We start from the raw sequence: 22,234 nt of genomic DNA on the forward strand, positions 1-22,234 counted from the left end.
ACTTAATTGCCGTATATATTAAAATGACATTTAAAGTAATAAAATCAGCACAAATAGCAACAACATAATAGTATAAAATGATAATTAGAATTACATTTAAAACAATAAAATCAGAAAATTAGATTACAGCTACAATAACCTCACCCTAAACACCAAGAAAACAAAGGAAGTGGTCATGGACTTCCGCAAAACAAGAACTGATCCCCCTCCACTAGCCATAAAAGGTGACTATGTGGAGAGGGTGCCCTCCTTTAAGTTCCTCGGCACCCACATATCTGAGGACCTTTCTTGGTCCACAAGCACATCAGCCCTGGTGAAGAAAGCCCAGCAGTGCCTGTCAGAACTCTTAATGCAAACTGAGAGTGTGAACAGACTCCTCCAACACATCCACTCTGACGCTGCTATTGCAACATCTCAGTCTTTCCATGTTCTGTGCAATATTTTTCGGTCCTGTGAAATATCCTGGTCTCAGTAAAATTACCATCTCCACCCTAAATGACCATAGCCCCTCCACCTGTATTTATTTATTTATTATACTATATAACTGCTCTTGTATACAGACCCACAATGTTTCTGTTTCAGTGTTTCTTACGCATATGACAATAAAATGACAATAAAAAACTCTTAAGTCTCTAAGTCTAAAACCATAAAATGTGTCATATGCCAAGGAGTAAAAATGGGTTTTAAGACATGTTTTAAAAGTGGACAGTGATCTCTCTAATGTGCTGGGGCAGATTGTTCCAGACATTAGGAGCAGCAATAGAAAAGGCCCTAGGGAATTAAATGTGGCAATATTAATTAAAATTGGAAATAATTAATTAAATAAATATTTATGACACATTTAATTAATTAATAACACATTTAACTAGTTATTGACATATTTAATTCATTTTGGCATTTTGTCCCCTTCTGTCAGCCTCACCCATCAAACTCAGGGGGCGGGGTTAACCCTGCCACTGCAGCTTCTCTAACATTTGATTGGTTGCTATGTAAAGTAAGTCAAGATAGGTCGATCCTAGATAATCGATTACAACTGTGGACTCGGGGCAGTCAGGTATCCCAGAATGCATTTCAAATCACAGGCAGCAATGGTTGTGGCATAAAGTTTGAAAAGACCCCGTTTTTCTGTCACCAACTACACTTTTAGTATTGTTTTAGCTGCAAATGTAGCGGCGTAATCTTCACATGTCTGGTCAGGTTGCAACATAGGACATGTTTGCAAAGTGCTCTGATGTTTTCGGAGATGTCGCTAGCTAGAGTATACCGAGCTCACAGCCCCGGTGTTCCAGCTTAACTGTTTTGTATGTGTGTGTTGTAAATATATGTGTATATATACGTTAACCAGCTTGTTTACATATTTCACTCTACACGTTCTGCATGTTGTATTCGCAGATTGTCATTTTCACCGAACGATCGTCTCTTTCCGCCTGTTCTTGTGTCTCTGTGCTTCTGTAATATAAAGAACGAGCTGACATTTTTCTAATGACACCAGCGATCAGCTCAACAGGCCCTAAGTTTACCTGCATGCATCCTCATCTGTCAGCTGTTTAACACCTGCTGCTAATTCAAGAAACACGCCCACATTACCTGGTGATAGTCACAGTTTAACTGGGCAGCCGGTGCTCGATATAGCGCAATGTCAGCGCATTTTTCTGCACAAGATAAGTAAATATAGTTTTTATTCCCGAGCGCAGAGCTGCTGGAGCTTGTTTCCCAACAGAGCACTTTATAGGTGAACGTCTTGATGCATGCTCAATCATCCAGGTTAGTAAATCTCCAAAAGTTGATTCTGTTCATCTGGACGTAGCGTTTTGTGGGAGAAACGTTTCGTCACTCATCCAAATGACTTCTTCAGTCTCAGTTGACTGCAGGTTTCCACAACCTTATAAACAGTATGGAAGAAGTGGAAAAGAGGGCTTTGCTATCCTACTCTGGAACAAGTCATTGGTTCAGGTATGTGGATGACACCTGGGTGAAAATCAAATCTCAGGACGTACCACATTTCACGGATCACATTAACTCAGTGGACCAACACATCAAATTCACCAGGGAGGATATGAAAAGTGGCAGCTTAGCCTTCTTAGACTGTGAGATTTCCATCAGTAATGGGGGACATCTAAAAGCTGATCTGTACCGTAAACCTACGCATACGGATCAGTATTTAAGTTTTGACTCTCATCATCTATTGGAGCATAACCTGGGTGTCATTAGGACGCTACAACACAGAGCGAGCACCATCCCCACAGACACAGCGGCCAGGGAGGCAGAAGAACATCACATCAAGAAGGCCCTGAGTAAATGTGGTTATCCCAGCTGGACTTTTGTCAAAGCTGGGTAGGCACTAAAAGAAAGCTCCAGCCGATCCAGGAGAGAAGGACAACCGCTGCCCAAGCGAAAACCTGTAGTGAATCCCGTACGTGTCAGGAGTATTTTTTTTATACAAAGAGGAAAGAGAAGGCGCATTTCCACCGAGAGGAGCAGAGTTTGCAACAGCGTGTTCATCATGCAGACTGCAACCTGGACAGAAATATTATATCATCTGTTTTTTAAATAGTTATTAAACTGTATTCTAAGCACCAGCTGTCTGTTAGAATTTTTAGAGTTTACTTAACTAAAAATAAATGAGGTTAACATATAATTTGTGTGATTTTTTTTTTTTTTTTTTTTTTTTTTTTTTTTTTTTTTTTTGGGTGTTTCGGTCATGTTATGTTTACCTGTCAAAGGCTTGTTAGAAACTATGAAACACATGGTGCAGACTTCTGGATGTTAGAAGAAAACTAATACTGCTCATGAAGGAGTCTAAAGGCAGGAAGGTGTCCTTTAAAACTAAACATGTTAATAGGACCTCCCTATTTATATCATAGTTTATGATATAGCACGTGTATTTCAGTAATAGCCTACTGATTTCAGTGTAGTGGTGAACAGTCACACAACTCACGTGGGCGTTATCTGTGATACTCCTTAACTATAATTTATCCAAGTTAACTTCAGTTAACCATTCAGACAGTTCTTTTGCAATGAAAAACATAAACACTCATGCTGCTGGTAGGTTTCCGCTGTGCCAGCTGTTTACATTACAGCTGCTTATGCAGTAACCACGGACTCTGAGCGGCTGGATTGACGGAGGTCAGACAACAGTTTTACATATATGATCTTAAAACAGGACACAGCCACTGTACGTGCTGACCTCATATCAAATGTGAACGCAGACTGAGTCTATGTTTGACGTTTGTTTATATCTAATCTTCCTCTCAAACATTTAAACAGCAGCGAGTCTGCAGCTGAGGGAACACAAACTCAAACTGTCGGAACAGGTTTGTTAATTTGGTGATTTATTAAATGTATAACTGTTATTCTAATCTGCTGCTGAGTCTCTTACGCTGATAAAAATGAAGATAACACAGATCACAGACACCTGTTCAACCAATCACATTCATTCCACTTTGATCTGCGACAAACTGACGGTTCATCTCTGTTACAGTGTTGCGTTAGACTGCTATATTTTTGTGTTCTTTATGCTGTAGATTTTCACGTCTCTGGAATAGTTGGCAGTAATAAGGATGATTTTCTGTAAAATCATATAGATATGAGCCGTGACATATTCGTAGATGACAGTTAGATTAGTTTGATGCTGCCGACACGTTTACCCTCATGGTCAATATTCACAATAAAAATATTAGCTGAACATCATGAAGTCTGTATGTGTTTCATAGTGTCGAACAACCTTTGTACAGTTAAGGCTAGCAGTTACTACATGACAGAAACACCAATGTTTTCTATTTTAATAAAGTTTGTGTATATACACAGGTCACGCTGATTATTGAACAAAAACGGTATTTGGTGACACACAAACAAGGTTTTTCAAAGTAGAGTTCTGGTAGTTTCCACATGCCGGTTGTTGGTGTGCAGAAACACCTTCTGAAAACAATGGCCACCAGGCCAAAGCAATGGTTTTGACTCGATCAGCATTAAATAATATTTATTTATTTATTTCACAAACCAAAAAAACCCTGCCAAGTCAAACATGTGGAGCTACCTGCTGTGGTGACCTCCCATGAAACAGGGAGCAGTTAAAAATAGCTTTCTTCTGTACTGATCAATTTGAAGGAACAAGAAAAGTCAGTGTCTTCCATGCAAGCTGCAGGTGACTGCCGCTATCTGCGAGTGACCAAAGCAGTCACAAAGAGGTTTATGATGCAGCACTGTATACTAATTTTTACTTGGCAGCAGTAAATAACCTCACAACTGGTCAGGGAATGCACATTTTTGATGACCATTGCTTAATAGTGCAGTTGCCAGATGCTCTAGGCCTGTGGAACAAAAACGTTTTGGAGAAAACAGATGGAATTGCATATCCAGTATGTGAAAAGGCCTTTGTTAGCAATAAAACCGATATTAAGTCAGATTAAGAAAAAGAAATTGTCATTGTTCAGATTTGATATCCAGCTCACACACTGAAAAATTAGGAGCGGTATCAGTATCAATGTATTCTACATCCAAAAACACTGAACTCAGGAAATTAATCCTCACCAGCAAGAGTTTTTACGTATTCTAGTTCTGGAAGTCAACCTGCAGCATATTATAACAAAGTGTTCTTACTGAAACGGAAAGTGTCCATGAAAACAAAGGGCAGAGAGACATTAGATAAGAACACTTAACACTCACTGAGTCCTGTATAGCGGGAGCAGTCCAAAATATTAACAGTGGCGGTTTTCCCAGTAGGTAAACAACTGAAACAGAAACATATTCACCAATGTGTGAATACAGTGTAGAGCTGCTCTTTGTTGTTATTGGAGTAAATTAAAGTGTGCTTAAAAAAACCCAAACTTAATCTGCAGTAATGACACTCAGCTGCGTCAAAGGCCACTAAAATTAATACTGAATCGGTGTGTAACTTTGCCAAAACAATGTCGGACTCTGTAGTTTTCTCTGGTCCCCTCCTCATGTTTAACTGCATGCTCTCCTTAAATTGCTGTCTGTCTGAGTGGTGTCCAGAAAACGATGTGGGCTTTATAATTAATTGGGAAACTTTCTGAAGGATACCTGGTCTCATTAGGAGAGACTGCATCCATCCCACTCTGAATGGAGCAGCACATTTATTGAAATATGGCCAAATCGGCTGGTCGTGCACCTCTCCGGTGAGCGAAGCAACCATTGCGGCGGGTATACTGGGGCCTTAAATCAGCAAGGTGTGTGTGTTTGGTCAAGCAGCAGGATTGTTTCTTTGTTTGATGACACTCTATTTGCTCTAGACTGTTGCAGCCTCTCAAGCAGTTGCTTAGTCGTCCTTCTCCCTGGTAATATAGTTTTTGAAGTACTAGCAACTTAATGCATCTCATGAGAGCGAAAAGCGTGGCTTACAGCTTTCCACAAGCATCTGCTCCCAGAAATACAGACAAACAGCACTTAATGATGAGTGTGTCTTGATCAGACAATGGAGTAGGAAGGTAATCTCTCACGAGTGGCAGTTGTTGCCTTGTTGCTCACACAGGTAGGAGGCTCACCGCTTTGGGTGGAAGCTTGGAGAGCCGTTTCTTCACACCACCTTTATTAGCTTGCCGTGTGAAAGATTTGGGACCTGCTTCCTGGAGGAGTGTGTGTCAACTATGTTCCTCCATTACAAACATGTGGCGAGAAATCCCACAGCCTTTGTACCTCAGGCGCTGTGTATATGCTACAGCTGAAGAGAAGGATGTCACATCACTCTGTGGAGATATAAGAACATGAGATGTCTCTGTGAATGTCAGACTGAACTGATCTGCTCCTTTGAAATTCACCTCCACTCACTTATGCAATATTTCCATAAGTTACTGATAAGACCTTAACTGGTGGCTGTTTTTTGTTTGTTGTATCTGTCACCTTTAGGAATGTGCTTGGCTGTTGTTGGTGTGTCGATAAACCTACTTGAACCCTTGCTGGAACTATTTAAGCATCACGTGTGAGAAGTAAAGATCGTTAGGTTTGGCGTCACTAATTAGAATTTGCTCAGGAAATGTAAATTTAAACAGTTTATATTCCAGTTGTAAATAGACTGAAGTGGATAGCTTGTAACATTAAGGCTACAAAGAGACTTTTATTAAAGCTGTTGTGCTTTTGACATGTTTAATGCTCTGCATCTTGTTCTATTTAATCTGAACAAGCCCCTAAAAACAGTCAGTGATCACTGTCGCCCTCTCTCGGTTTTTATTACCACTGTTCATTTTAAAGCTCAGTTTTTAAACCCACACGATGCAACTACAGCCCAGCCCACGCAGCAGTATGTTAACCTCCTAAGACCCGAACTCTTTCATGGCATGCATTTTTAATTTTTCTCTGCTATTTGGGTTGATTGGGACCCGATGAATGTAAAAACAAAGAATTACCAGATTTTTATTTTGTTTTTGTTTTTTTACCTGATTTTTGTTTCTGACAAAAACAAGATCCACATTTCCTCGGAGGGGGCTCTCTGCACCGGGGCTGTGATCGACCGTGGCTGCTGGGGCTCTGGGGGTCTTCTCAGCCTGGCTGGGGGGCTTCTTTGCCTCCCTCCTGCTGTGTGCCCAGCCTGGAGGCTGCGGTCTGTGACCGGCTCCCGGTGCAGACGGCTCCCTGTGATAGTGTTTCCTCACCTGGCTCATTCATGTGTGTCCAGCCCAATTTTACTCTTTAAGTGTGTGTGTGCGTGGGGGGTGGTGTATGTATCCATGATTGTTTATGTTAATGAGAGTGTGGGGAGTGAGTTGGAGGGCGGGGTGGGGTGGGCTGCTTTTAAGTATGTAAAGCACTTTGTGCTACATCTTTGTATGAAAAGTGCTTTATAAATAAAGATTGATTGATATGAGGACATTCGCTTTAAATTTTGATAGAACAGTGGCAGTATAATGTCCTCATAAGTGGATATCAGGCCCTTGTAGAGCAAAATTTAGTATTTTGGTCTAGACAACCCAAAATGTGATGTCCACATATGTGGACGCCAGGTCCTAGGAGGTAATGACTAACCTCGTATTGTGAATGGATTATCTCAGTTGTTCTCCTGACTGAAGTTTGGTCCGTTTACAGCATCCTGCTATGCGATTGCATTTGTCCCGAACCATCGGAAACCCTCACGTTAACTTTTATCGAGTGGAAAAAAGTCAGCGTTCATCCTCCAGCTTCACTGTTTATGCTATGCTAATATAGCTGTGTCGCTATCAATCACGTAGCACATCGTTATATACCAGCTAGCCCAACTTCAGTAACCCTACAAACATCACTGCTGATTAGTTTTCTGTCTTCATTTATGTTGGAAGTGATAGCAGAGCTGTACGTTTGAATTTTTCAGAAATCTCTCAGTCAGAACATGCTATATCATGTTTAGGTGGAAGCTAGCGAGCTAACTTCCTGCTAACTTTTAACTCTGTTGTTTTCATGGATGCCTGGATGTTAAACTTAATTGTTACACCTGGTAAAGCAGCAACGCTGATCATTTTATTAAAGATGAAAGAATTTAGACAGTTTGTAACTCTCAGTGATGCCGCAGTGTTCGTTTGACTTTGGGACCTGAAACGGACGGAGTTTAGGACCCAGATTACTCCGCAAGGCTCCTGACTACAACAATTCATCAAACGGTGCGGCTTCGTAGCTTACCAAAGTCGTACTAAAACAGTTTTGACAGAGGTTTGAGCGCCGTGTAGCACATAAAATCGGTTCGAGGTCAGTAAGCACAACCAGAATTCATACTTAAGGCGCACTGTCGATTTTTGAGAAAAGTAATGGATTTTAAGTGCGTAAGATACAGAAGAAAAGAATAAATCGCGATATATATCATTACCACACATGCTTCAAATTATACTGCGATATGGATTTTAGGCCCCAGCCTCATAGAACCCACATAGCAGAGCCTTTTTCTCCAGTGTTTTATATATTTCTCATACTCTAAATTCACTAAAAAAAAGTTATCTTTTCCATCTTATAAATCTCTCAAGTTACATCAATCCAGCTGTGTTTAATTGTTGGTGAATCCTGTGTTAGCCATCTTTTGGTCAGTGCCTTTTTACTTGCAGCCAGCAGCAGACCAAGTATTTATTCTGCACTCTTTATGTCTGAGGGTGTGTATCCTAAAATATAGATTTGAAATCAAAGGGTAAATATGTGCTAAAGATGTTTTGAATAGCTTTATGAACATCTTTCCAGTATAATGCATCAACTTTGAGGACAAAATGTTCACTTACTTGCTCTAACATTTTCCTTCAAAGCAATCATGTTGTGTTTGAAATTCATGCCACTGTGAAAACTGAGATTCTGTTAAGAATTATAAGACGGTCACCTTATCCATGAACACAGAACCGAATTTACTTCAGGAATTGTCTCAGTAAATCCAAAGATGTGCATGTGTTTTAGACAAGGCTGTCCCCTAACAGTGTCGGTCTTTGAGAAAAATAAAGATATTAAACTTTATTTTTCACTCTCTTAATGATATTTTAAGATTTCTAGTTTTTATACTTTGTCCATCTCACAGAGCTGAATTTTTCTCTCTGTTAGGTTGAACATCGTGCTGGGTGGTATGACACCTCTGTATTTCCACATTGTCAACGTGTGTTTGCACTGCACCGTAACCTGCCTGCTGATGCACGTATGCCAGTGCCACGTGTTTGAAAACCGCCACTTGGCCTTCGTCACGGCGCTCCTCTTCGCCGTGCACCCTGTCCACACCGAGGCTGTGAGTATAAGCATAAAGTTACAGGCTGCTCGGGGAATATGACAACAGAGTTTCAGTTATCACATGAAACATATTGAACTTGACTGTCCTGGCCCACTAGAACTGGTTTCTACTTCAACATCTCAGACAAAGAGGTTCATTCAAAATGATACATTTTTTCTCCTCTAATTTGAAACATTGACCACAGGATAGTCACAGGATATTTCATTCATTTGAAATGGTAACCAACAGAGCAATGACTTTTATCTTCTCAAGTCTATCTTCATTAAGCTGCTCCCGCTGCTCGTTTTGTTGCTTTTTGTCACACATTTGTCAGACAGCCATTCCCCTTGTTGCCAGATTTCAAAAATGAAGGTTTTGATTTTCATGAAGCATCAATCTGTGTCTGTGTTTTCTCCTGTATTTTGGGATGAGATCATATGTCTGGGTGGAGCTGATGGTCTGTGTTCCAGTTAGAAACTGAGTCATTATTGTAGAGACCAAGTTGTCACAGTGGAAAGCTGGACTGAAAGACAGCACAGAGGCACTAATCATGGCAGCACAGGAACAAGCTCTGAGTACAAGATCCATTGAGGCTGGGGTCTATCACAGCAGGCCAGACCCCAGGTGCAGGCTGTGTAAAGATGCCCCTGAGACAATCCAGCACATAACAGCAGGGTGCAAGACGCTAGCAGGCAGGGCATACATGGAACGCCATAACCAAGTGGCCGGCATAGTGTACAGGAACATCTGTGCCGAGTATAACCTGGAAGTCCCGAGGTCAAAATGGGAGACGCCCCCAAGGGTGGTGGAGAATGACCGAGCTAAGATCCTGTGGGACTTCCAGATACAGACGGACAAAATGGTGATGGCTAACGAACCGGACATAGTGGTGGTAGACAAGCAGAAGACTGCAGTGATCGATGTAGCGGTTCCCAATGACAGCAACATCAGGAAGAAGGAACACGAGAAGCTTGAGAAATACCAAGGGCTCAGAGAAGAGCTCGAGAAGATGTGGAGGGTGAAGGTAACAGTGGTCCCAGTGGTAATCGGAGCACTCGGTGCAGTGACTCCCAAGCTAGGCGAGTGGCTCCAGCAGATCCCGGGAACAACATCAGAGATCTCTGTCCAGAAGAGCGCAGTCCTGGGAACAGCTAAGATACTGCAGGACCCTCAAGCTCCCAGGCCTCTGGTAGAGGACCTCAGCTTGAAGGATAGACCGCCCGCAGGGGCAGTTGGAGAATTACTGTATATCTGTTAATGTTAATGATATTTCAGTCATTAACAGATTTAGAAAATGACGACCAAAAATGCATCTAAAACCAAATGACAACAAACAATTGAAGGAGGTGATGAAATCGCTGACCATCTTGGTATGCAGAGGAAATCAGTGGCCAGGCAATAGTAACTGATTTCTGACTGACTTCTTCACTGAGTATTCATATTTTTTTCATGATATAAACTTGTATGACAAATAGATTGCAATATATGAAAGAAGAAGAAGAAAGATTGTTTAATTTATTTAAATTATCTATTCATTTTGTTCATCTAAAATCATCCCTCAAATGGAGCAGCTTTTCCCTGTCAGAGCCAAAGGATCAAGGAAAGGAGAAAGAAAGCATTATCAAGCTACGGGGGCAAAGCTTTGAGAAACACAGCAGGGCTCAGGTATCCTGCTATCAGCAGTGTTGGGCAAGTTACTTTGAAAAAGTAATTAATTGTAGTCACTAGTTACTTCTTCAAAAAGGTAACTGAGTTAGTAATTGAGTTACAATATTCTAAAAGTAATTAATTACTTGAAAAGTAACTATTGCGTTACTCTAAAAAAAAAAAAAAAAAAAGTTTAACCCTCTGGGGTCCAGGGTATAATTGGCCATTTTTAACTACTTTTGATTTTCATGTCTGAATTTACAGTTAGGTTTTCATTTTGACATACTGTATTAACACAACTGATCTAAAATCAGACAAATTTCAATAAGATGCCACAAATTATTTGTGCCACTCAAAAAAATAATTTCTGTCCACTATAAAGGAGAACATCACAGCCTGATACCTGCAGGTCTGACAGCAGCAGGCGTATCACTGCTGTTTCTACCTGGAGACAGCAGTCGCCTCATTGTCACAACACTACACACTAACTACACACTCCAAACACGCTAAACGTCACAAATCTCTCACATCTCAAAACTCCTTCTCTCTGTTTTTCTGCTCTCTCTCTCTCTCTCTCTCTCTCGCCGTCACTCCTAAAACTTCCCCTGTTTGTTTTGTTTTGTTTTTTTGGCTCATAAGCAGAGAGGTCTCGCTGCGCTGTCCTTAGACAGTAAACGTGACGAAACTATTGAGGAAAAACACGCGTATATATTGTTTATCATGACTCTGGTTTTACTGGCCTATCAACACAGTTTATAAACTGGTATATGTCAGCTTGTTGCTTTGTCTTTAAGTGGTAATGTGATTGGCTTACCACGACTACTTTATTCTTCCTCAGTCAAACAGCAGCACTCATGCGATTGTTTTGCCCCCTGAGCTCCAGGTGTTGTGCTAGACAGTGATCGTGATCACCGTCCGCAGGAGCGCGCAGCCACTTAAAGCTGTAGCGTCCAGATTACTTACAGCTACTTCCTGCAGCTGATATAAGGTGCGGTAAGCTGAACACAGCTTCAACCGTCTGTTTGTTGAAGAATAGTAACGCAACCGCATTTTCTTGTTAGTAACTGTAACAGCGTTGTAATGATAGGAATAGTAATTAGTTAGATTACTCGTTAATGAAAGAAGTAATGCCGTTATTCCCATCACTGGCTATCAGTCCTCTGAGTTCTTTGTGCCCTCGGCTCAACCTCCATGTGATTCCCAAAGGGCAACATTTCTCCTGATCTGCCTCTGAGAGGTGGTGAGTCAAGTTCTGTAAGCTTACAGTCTACGACTCTTCTCACTCACTCCAACAGGTGAGACAACAACAAAGGGCTCAGATGTTCACTACAGGAGCGCTGCAGAGAAATTGGAGATGGAAGGAGCAGAAGGGGAGGGTAGATGAATGTGAGTAGCGTGGAAAAAGAGCTGTATAGAAATTGGCACACGAGGGTGATGAAAGGAAATCAGAGGCAGGCAAAGAGAGATCGGGCAAGAAAATAGGAATTGAGTGCAGCAGGGGCTGTAACAGGACAGAGAGACATTAAGAGAAAGAGAAGCGAGGGAGAGAGACAGAGAGAGTGAACTGGAAAGACTACGCAGTAGAAAACAAAGTGAGAATAGGAAGCATGAAACAGCTAGTTCAGTCTTGCATAGACTTTGATGCTCATCTCAGGCCCAAACTCTTGGATCGGTTGGGGGAGAGGATGAGGAGCTGCTAATTGGCTGTAACACACATGATGATAAATACTAATAGGAGTGAAAAATGTATTTTGTGTTAATGTGTTTCTGCCATCAAATTCAAAGTGCTGATTTGTTTCTTATAAATATAAATATATATTTTCTCAACTTCGTGTTTTCCATGAATGTTTTCTTTTATGAATAAAATGGGGGTTTACAGTATTTGCAAATCATTTTGTTCATCAGGTTTTTATGTACATTTTGCACAGGTGCTCTTTTTGGAATGGGGGCTGTCTGTCTGTGGCTGTTATAGATAATAGATATTTACAACCTCTCTCTCAGTTACACCTAGCACATCTGGAGGTGCTTAGAAGCCACATGAGAACAACACTGCTCAAAAATGAACTCAACACATTTTAATAAGAGTTTGACATCGAGTCAGTTAAGCTGGGCATACACTGTGCAATTTTTGGCCCATTCTGAGCCGAGTTTTCAGTCGTGTGACCGTTTTGGGGATCAGCCCGAGTTTCGCCTTATTAACGTGTCGTGCATAGGGATGGGTATCGTTTAGGTTTTATCCAATACCAGTACCAAACCGGTACTTTTGAAACGGTGCCGGTGCTCGAACCGGTGCTCAAACCGGTGCTCGAACCGGTGCTTAAAGAATGGAGAACACACACTTTGTCCAAAAACCTCTCATGTTCAGCTGTTTTCCATTTTTCTTTGGTCATATTAGCGTTTTTGGCCAGGGTGAAGGGAGTATCTGCCATCAAACACGAAGGCAGCCGTATGTAACTACGACGGTGTTTGCTAGTTCCTTACATGCATTAATGTAATAACGTGGTTAGCCTCCTCAACGTAAATTACACACGAACAACATTAAGCTACTCGCGCAGAGAAGAACGGCTGCTGCTGCCATCATCATCCTCATCATTTCTGCTACACTGGCAGGGCTAGGGGCCAGGACTCTCCTCTTCGGGTTCTTGGGGGATGTTGCTAACTCCGTGTCCGATAACAGGCACCACACCCGCAGTAGATGTGCACGGTGTGAGGTCTCGCAGCAAGCTATCAAATACGGCGCATTTCTCGGCTTTTAAAAAAACGCTATGCGTCGCCAGGTGTTTCATCAGATTCGAGGTGTTACCTCCTTTGACAGTATCACAGTATCAGCTTAAAGCACTTGTTGCAGGCTGCTGAGTTTGCATCTTTTGCTGTGAAGTACAGCCAGACTTTTGACCGCTTCGCCTTGGGCATTTTTAATCTGTTCTCTGCTCTAAAAGAACGTAAGTACCTGGACTCGCCTACTATCCTTGGAAAGGTAAAATGATTGGCTAGAATTCAAAGTGTGTGACATCTCAGGGAAAAAAAAAAAGCACCGAAATAAAGCACCGAAATGTGCGCTGCTTTTCGGTCTGGTTACTACCGTTTATGTCAGGATACCGGTACCCATCCCTAGTCGTGCATCGTGTAGTATACGTGGCGTAACGAGAAGCGATTAACACCTCACGACCAGCTGCCGATCAGCAGTCGTTTGGTTGCAAGAAAATCAAACCTGTCGGCCGTCGTGATTGTAGCTGCCTGTTCAATATTTTTCATTAGCAATTTAGCAAAGTTGATGGTGGTGTGTGTATGTGTGTCTGTGTGTGTCTGTGTGAGTGAAAGACGGAGAGGGAGAGCGAGACACAGATTTTGTTTTATAAGCTTCATGTTATGTACGTACAGTGTGAGCACTCAGGTCGCATCAGAGCATCGGGCCGTTTGTTGAGAGAGCCTGCATCCTGACCTACGAACTTCCAACCCCTGAGACTCAATCATACAGTTTGAGCAGGAGCTGAATAATGCGACTGAAAAATTTGCAGTGTATGCCCAGCTTTAAACTTCTAGACCATCCGTCTGATCAGTTAAGTAGCAAGGGGGTTGTTAATGAAATAACAAGAGGTATACTACAGGGGCAACAGTGAGGCAGTCCCCAAAATTGGAATGGTTGTACGGGTGGAGGCAGCTTTCCCTCCTCATTTTCTCAGTTTTTCACTTGTTTTTTTTCTCTGTAGACCTTACAAAGGTTTGCACAAATATGCGTGCCATTCCCAGATGACTGGCTTTGTATAAACAGGCAGTTATACTAGGAGAGCAGGACAGAGCCATAGACGGTCCTTAACCCATCATCAAGACCGGTATCTGCTCCTGTCTGCAAATAGAAACAGGATGAGCACTAACAGAAGCCTAAAAACTGACCTCTACCAGGCCACTGGTGTGAGTGTTGTCAAACAGACTTCGTGAGGATGGCCTGAGGGGCTGACGTTAATGATCGTGACATTTTATGCTCATGTTTCCATGAGCATGGCGATCCGTTAGTGCCAGGGCTGCACAGTTATACATATTTTAATCATAATCATGATTTTGGCTTCCCACAACCATGTGAACATGATCACGTGATGCTCAAAGTGTGTGCCCCTCCACTTAAAACGCAAGCAGTCTGGACAAGTAACAGTAGGTTAATTGACAAAAATCTAAATAGCTTGCCCTTGGAAAGCTGAAGATCATCATCCAGTGTTTGGCACAAGTAATGTTCACCAGGAACAAAATCAGCAAGATGACTTGAAGTCATTTGTTCAATTAATTGTAGACAGAACTAACAAAAGATTAGACAGCATTCTTGTTAAGAAATATACTCTAAAACACTTCTTCAGTAAAGACTCAGAGAAGAGAAACACACAGAACTTCTTGCTAGCAAGGGCAGCCTCCAGACTGAGACTCGCACTGAGAAACTGCCCCGGTCTTTATTTATACTTCAGTGGGTGCTTGTGTGTGTGTGTGTGTGTGTGTGTGTGTGTGTGTGAGATCCTGCTGATCAAAGGGTCATATAACATAACAGCACAAAAGGAACATCCTTGGTCATAAAAAGGGTAGTCTCCCCCTCACCCTAGATGGTTCACCCTAGACAACACAGTGAAGAAGTCCAGCAGTTCATCTAAACAAAAGGCACTTAAACTAAAACAGACATAGCTACGTTAATCCTACCGTAAAACAATAAAACAAGGTACGACCTCTCCCATGCTCCTAGGAAGAGACATTCTTTCAATATGCCACCAACTATATACTTCTAAACACAAATGATTACATGCAGTATTCTACCATATGCAAACTTATATCATTAAAAGACTATACTGACTACTAAGTACAATTTTCCATTGACATTCCCTCCTGTTGTCAGTATATCTTTAGTTGAGATATCAGTATGTAACATCTTGTTGTACATTTTCTTTCACATCATCATTAATCACACAAAGTCTTCATGTTCCAACAGGTCAGAGTCATCATCATTATTTGTCACGGCTGTATATGCAGCAACAGTAGAAAATGTTATGCGGTTAATCTTGAGTTTTAGACATGGCAATATACACGTTACAAAGACACAAATTAAAAGTAAGAATATTTCAACTCCGATGAGTAGTCCTTTTAGCACCTGTAACCAGGAGCCAGTGTAAAGCCAGGAAAACCAGTCACTTGTATCACTTACATAGTCCTGATTTTGGGCCTGCTGGATCTGTCTCAAAGCATTCAGGGCGTCAGTCATGTTTAATGAGTGTACATCGTCTGGTATGTAAGTGCAGCATGTGTTGTTGAAGAGGACGCAAAGTCCCCCTCTCTCTGCTAATATCATGGAGTAGTTCTTCCCTGGGAGTTGGTCCAGGAACACATATAGTGTGGGGTGTGTTGATGTACTGGCATATGGGAACAGACATAATAGTCTGTATTTGCCGATTCTGTCTTTGTCCTGTCGTGGATATACTTATGGCTCTTCTGCTGTCCATCCTCTGCAGAAAAACCCCTTTGTGGAAAGGGTGCTGGGTCCAGTTATCTTACTGCTGTTATGATCCCAGCAGTCTTCAGTGTGCCATCGTATGCACAGTATAGTGACACAGCATTAGGTGATGTTCATAGGAAACTGCTGTCATCACCACCATAGCTTCTGGTTCCTGTGCTTTCACAGAATCATGATGCCATCCTTAGACTCCCTCTGCGTTGTCGATGGAGCTTGGCACGCTCCCCTCATCCTTCAGGTGCCCGTCTGTTGTCCACAATCTCCTCTGTTGGCCTCTGGAAATCCCCCTTGGCACAGCTCTCATTCCAACGCAGTTTCATGGTCCTTGCTGTGGCTCCAAAGTCTGATCTCATGATTGGCCCCAACCAGCTCGACCTTTGACCTCAACCACTGCCTGGGCTGTCAGCTATGCCTGGAATGGTTCTCGCTTCTCACTGGGCCTCTGAAGATTTCTCAGGAGATTACTGCTGCACCTGTATTTCCTTGCTAGGAGGAAAAACTTCTATTTGGAGAGCATGTCAACAATCATCAAACCACATTCTTTTGTTCAGTGAACTTCACTTATAGGCCACCAAAGCCTCATCTGAACATGGATGCACCACTTGCATAGGTTTAATACCCGTTGAATGAACTGTTAATCACACAAATCGCTGCAAAAATCATATAAAACAAAATTTAATGTTAATTCATTGTTTCATGTTAATCCTGGATCCCTCCTCTTGACACATGGACACTCCCATGAGTCAACTCATCAAAACCAGATTCCTGTCTTAAAGAAAAAGGTTAGCTAGATCATGTCCCAGGCAACATCAGGGAATCTCCTCCTCTGGAGCAGCACCACCCTGGACCTATAATCCTGCAATAAAAGATGTTAGTGTGTTTTGCATATTAAATTTGCTTAAAAACTGGCTCCGCTAGGAGCCTGCATACACACCATCATGGCCTGTAAAACAAGATCTGGAAGTGAAATCAAACTTCACACTTATAAACAATTATATCATAAGAGTAATAAGTATTCAGCACTAGCAAGACAAGTGTCATGTGCAGGTTTTCTCAAATCAGTAAACTACAATTATTTCCTCAGACATGGATCATCCCATGTACTCAGTCAACATTAATGTAATCGGTGACTTCTCTTAAGCAAAGTCACTCAACTCATCAATCACTATGAGCTCAAAAAGTGGCCAGCTAATGAGCACCATATTAAACTATTCCATAAACACTGCATCTCTTATTTGTTTTTCCTCATGTCACTTGTCCGCTTCTGCTGAATCCTCTACATGCATTCTTAGAAAAACAAACATTAGCAATACACATTGACCATCCGGTGGGCAGGCGCAGGTCAACAGGTTCCAGAGGTGCCATAAAAAGACCATAAAGTTAGCCATCCCTAGCTGTGGAAAGAGTGTTATTCACATCATCAAAGTAACCTTCACATTTTCCCAACAACACAGTGTAACAGCATCACCAACTCATAACCTGTAAACACAGTTTTCTTCACACATAAACCCAGAAATCCTGTAGTAGAGAAACATTAACTAGTCCTCTTATAAATCACATGATCAAACACATGAAGAACTGCAATGCTGTAGAAAAGAAAATGCAAATGTTAGCGCTGCGCAGGCGTATGCATACTTTGTCACAGTTACCTCTGTAAGCAACACAAGGTAGTGAATAACACCCCTGGTAGATGCACAGACACAGAAAGTGGCATTTAAAAGGTTAAATCGTCATGCAACCTCGAATGTTGCTGTGATCTTTCTGCTCCTGTAAAAAGAAGCACATAAATTCGTCTGCACCTTTGTCAGGTGGGGGTTAACCTTGAGTCGTGGTCAAGTCTTATCAGCTTTTACCAGTCAGTCAGTTTGTTTTTTATTTCCATTCATTCATTCATCCATTCTTTCTTTCTTTCTTTGCTGATAGTGGAACCTATCGTCGCATTTAGTTTCCACTTTCAGCAAAATGACGTCATTTCAAAAAGAAAAAGAACTTTAGATCGGATTACCTCGCTGAATCCTTTTTAGGCAGGGACTCTCATTTTCTAATTGTCCCAAATAAGTGGCTTTCTCCTGAGCCCATTTTAATGTGGAGAAACTCACTTGCAACAATTTTCTCGACGACGTGTAGCGCTTTTAATTCCCGACGTGCAGATCTGCTTAAAGAAAAGAAATTCACAAACAGAACAGTGCCTGTTCAAAAAATAAAAGTAAAATGAAAAAATAACAGGGATTATCAAACAAAACTTTCAGTGCACTGTGAAAGTATCAAAATAAAAAGGCCTTGTTAAGTCATGACACAAGCTCCTCATCTCAGGAGGGTAAATCATACCATTAGCATGGTTTATCATACCATCATACTCATTGGCAGGCTCAACTTCACAACAAAAGAAAAATCATCAGCTAGAGTCACTCCAAACCAACCATCAGCTGCACAACACACAACTTAATCCTAATATGTCTTATTAGCTATGAGTTTAATCCCCAGGTCTGTGCTTTTCACTCATTTAGGCCACAGACCCATTTTATTCAGTTTTCCTTTTTTCCCTTCATCATAAAACATGTGACATGTTGTCATGCACTTCACAAAAGACGTTTGTTCTGACGTATTCAGAGTTGTGTATCTAGGTACAGGATTCACTTGCACATCAAAACAGGAAACTCAGTGTTTTAGAGTCTCCACTCTAACAAACTCCAACACATCCCATTCACTCGTGCTAGAATTCAGTCACCTTTCATTAATCTAAGAACGATCAACTAATTTGCATATCAGCTATTAACCCACTAAGATGACAGGACAACAGAAATGCATGTTCAAAATGTTATCACAAAAATAGAATTTCCCTCATACAGTAAATTACTTGTGCTGCATCAATCAAGCAGGAAGCATCTCCCAATTTACTATATCAACGACTAAATTTATTGTCTGATCACTGGTTGGTCAAACCAGAATCTTTTTTTTCCCCCACAAAAGTTAAAACTGTTGTCCTGCAACCTAGAGAGTCAATTTTTTGCACTGGATAAATTCAGCATTTGATAACAAGTGTCTGCTAAATTTACACTATTTTATCACTGATGAGAGATAACAAGCTAATTTTCATTGCATGTGTGTTTGTGTTATTAGGCAGGTCTAATGCATGTCTGTGGAGCTGCATCTCCAGCAGGGCATGTTCTTAAAGCTGCCTTTCCTACACACTTCTCTGCTATTATTTAATCATTTTGTAACTGATGTGCTATGAGTCCACTGATCTTTGCATCACTTCTCATCACACTAAGTGACTTGGACAAGATGATAAACAGACTCACATGCTTAAGATGTTGTCTAATCTTCATGAGCTCTCTTGTGTTTGGAAGTGTTAGTAGGGTTAATGCATGTTCTGCTTGTGTGTGTGATTTTGTATGTTTCTTTTTGCAGTGTTTCAGACTCCTTCACAATTTTCCCACTTAAGCAGTCAGTTTTGTTTTCCCCAGGTTTGCTAAACCAAATTTTGATTTCCCAAATTAAATAACAGCACTCCTCTGTGTTCTACTTACTCTCTCTGTTGTCCTCTCCCACTTCAACAGTCCAATAACAGGCAGTTCTCCTTCAGCTTTGTCCTGTGTTCCACTGTCTCTTCTTGCCATTTTCTCCAAAGGTGGCAAATGTCAAACTCCAACAGTCTCCTCAGTTCTCCTCAAACGTTCTTTTCACATGCACAGTGAATTTGCAGCTTGTTGGAAACACAGTGCCATTCATCCAATCAGGCAGGATGATGGGTTTGCTCTTCTTCTCTGATGCTGTTTGTCCACACTGCTGCTGCTTGCTGGGACTCTTTGCTCAGGACTTTGCTGCTGTCTCTTTATCTGCCATGTTATTGCTCTTTGGAGCTGCATTCCTTGTCTTCAGGGAGGAGTGAGAGCTGCTTGTGAGGTTGAGAGACACATGGTGCTGTAAATAAGTTAGCCAGAAACTTGGCCTGAATGTTTCCAATGATGTTAAACTATGACTTTCTTCCGACCGCTGCATGTGGAAAATTGATCCAGGTCTGCTTTTCACCTGAAAGTGACAAACTAAGACATTTTCATTATTATCATCACTGCTTAACCATCACACATCTCTCTCTCTGTTTTTGTGAACAGTCCTTCCTTAAAAGCAGAAAATTAGATTGTAGTTGTTCTTGGCTGATCAACACAAAACCTTTTCCCTATGATTATTTTTCATCTACAATGTAAATTTTGTCTCTTTTTCACTCTTTTTTTTTTTTTTTTTTTTTTTAAATAGCTGGTGACCTGCAGAATCACCACTCTCACAATCAGAGGCAATTACTTTTACACAGCGCACAAAAACACTGTGACGTCAGACACATTCACACTCACTTGTTCATCTGCGTAAATAAATCATTTGGCCAGTGGCATGTGCCATGGTGATCCATAAATATGATCACAAGTTTATTTAACTATTTTTCAACCCAACAAAACAAATAAACAAAAACATGATGCTGATGCTAAGAACACTCTACACACATGAGTCAAGATGCAGGAAAACTGCTCACGGAAACTCTGCACACTCCAGTTATCATAGTTATCATAGTTCTGTTTCCCTCTCTTTGAAGAGTTCTCAGGCAGCTCTCGATCTGATAATGTGTAGCTTGCTCATCAGCTCAGAAGAGACCGCAACGCAACCTCACAGTGGTTTCATATTCAATTCAGCTTCTCCATCATGTAGTTTTCAGCTGTTTCATACAGGGTTCAGCATATTAGTCATTTTCATAGATGTGCTCTATATCTGAACCAAGACGACAGTCTTTCAAACAGGTCAAGTGCCTCTATGCACGTCATTAGTTTAAATATTCACCTATATCACTTCATCTGTCATTGTACTGAATTTGAGCAACCCTGAGCTTAATGCAGATTACTATTAACAACTGGTTAAATTAATGGTCTGGAGCACCGGCTGTTGTTGATCAGGGCAATCTAAAGAATCTGCGTTTTTTTTTTTTTTTTTGCTTTTTGTGGATTTCTCCACCTATTTGCACTGATTTGTCCGGCACCTGGACATTTCTTTTCTAGCCACTGCTCGTCAGCAGTGAGTTTGGTGGGCTGATTCCCCATTTTCATAGAACTGCAAAGCCTTCTCTGGCACGCTCGACTCAGGAGTGGTGACTGACACGCCCTTCTACTCCGCGCTATTCACGGAGCGGTGTCAGTTTTATGAGGTGAAACTCAACCTTTCTCCTTTGTCACCAGTACGTGGGCTCTTGCAGGATACACAAAAATGGAAGTAGTTCAGCAATTTATTGTGCTGTAAAATCAACTTACTTCCAGACACACACACACATAGACATTTGCGCGCTAATTTGTCACGAAGTAATTTCAGCTACCTCTAAAACTAGTCAAAACACAGTTCCTTTTGGCGAACTTAAACCTAATTTGTCACGCAGTAATTTCAGCTACCTCTAAAACTAGTCAAAACACAGTTCATTTTGGCGAACTTAAACCTATTTTATCACATTTCTTTAAACCTTTGCGGCTGTTTTATATACCAAAATAGTGTTTCTCACCCCCGACGTCTCACTGACGGTTCGGATCATCAGACTGAATCCCAGCGCCGTGGACCAGGCACCGGCCCAGACCCGAATTAACGTCCTGGGGCTCTCTCCTCGTCCAAGAGGGCTGTGCACAGGCTTCGGTGCTGGCTCCCCACGGCGTCAGGAATCAGTGCTGGATCCTGGAACAGAGTCACAGATAACAGTTCTGATATTTTCTGCTCCGGCTCGGAGGACCAAATAATGTTAAGAAATATACTCTAAAACACTTCTTCAGTAAAGACTCAGAGAAGAGAAACACACAGAACTTCTTGCTAGCAAGGGCAGCCTCCAGACTGAGACTCGCACTGAGAAACTGCCCCGGTCTTTATTTATACTTCAGTGGGTGCTTGTGTGTGTGTGTGTGTGTGTGTGTGTGTGTGTGTGTGAGATCCTGCTGATCAAAGGGTCATATAACATAACAGCACAAAAGGAACATCCTTGGTCATAAAAAGGGTAGTCTCCCCCTCACCCTAGATGGTTCACCCTAGACAACACAGTGAAGAAGTCCAGCAGTTCATCTAAACAAAAGGCACTTAAACTAAAACAGACATAGCTATGTTAATCCTACCGTAAAACAATAAAACAAGGTACGACCTCTCCCATGCTCCTAGGAAGAGACATTCTTTCAATATGCCACCAACTATATACTTCTAAACACAAATGATTACATGCAGTATTCTACCATATGCAAACTTATATCATTAAAAGACTATACTGACTACTAAGTACAATTTTCCATTGACAATTCTGAAGGATGTGCAGGATGTTAAGTCCAGCCTGCAATTCACGGATGGTGTTGTCGGTCAGCTGCAAACCAAAGAGAAAAGTATTAAAAGCAAATTGAAAGAGTTTGAGTCAGTGGTCAGCAGCATATGCGGGG

At 41.5% G+C, this 22,234-nt stretch overlaps 1 protein-coding gene across 1 annotated transcript in view; it reads left to right on the forward strand.

Annotated features, from left to right (window-relative positions):
- The window catches only part of tmtc1 (transmembrane O-mannosyltransferase targeting cadherins 1), an 83,548-nt gene that overhangs the window by 3,090 nt on the left and 58,224 nt on the right, over nt 1-22,234 (forward strand). Inside the window, exon 2 of the mRNA XM_084911115.1 lies at nt 8,500-8,677. Coding sequence (XP_084767241.1) covers nt 8,500-8,677 — 178 coding nt within the window. The remainder of the gene's footprint in view (nt 1-8,499; nt 8,678-22,234) is intronic.

This window comes from Perissodus microlepis, chromosome 17 (assembly GCF_051167445.1).
Source record: "Perissodus microlepis isolate ML-2025 ecotype Zambia chromosome 17, ASM5116744v1, whole genome shotgun sequence".
NCBI lineage: Eukaryota > Metazoa > Chordata > Actinopteri > Cichliformes > Cichlidae > Perissodus > Perissodus microlepis.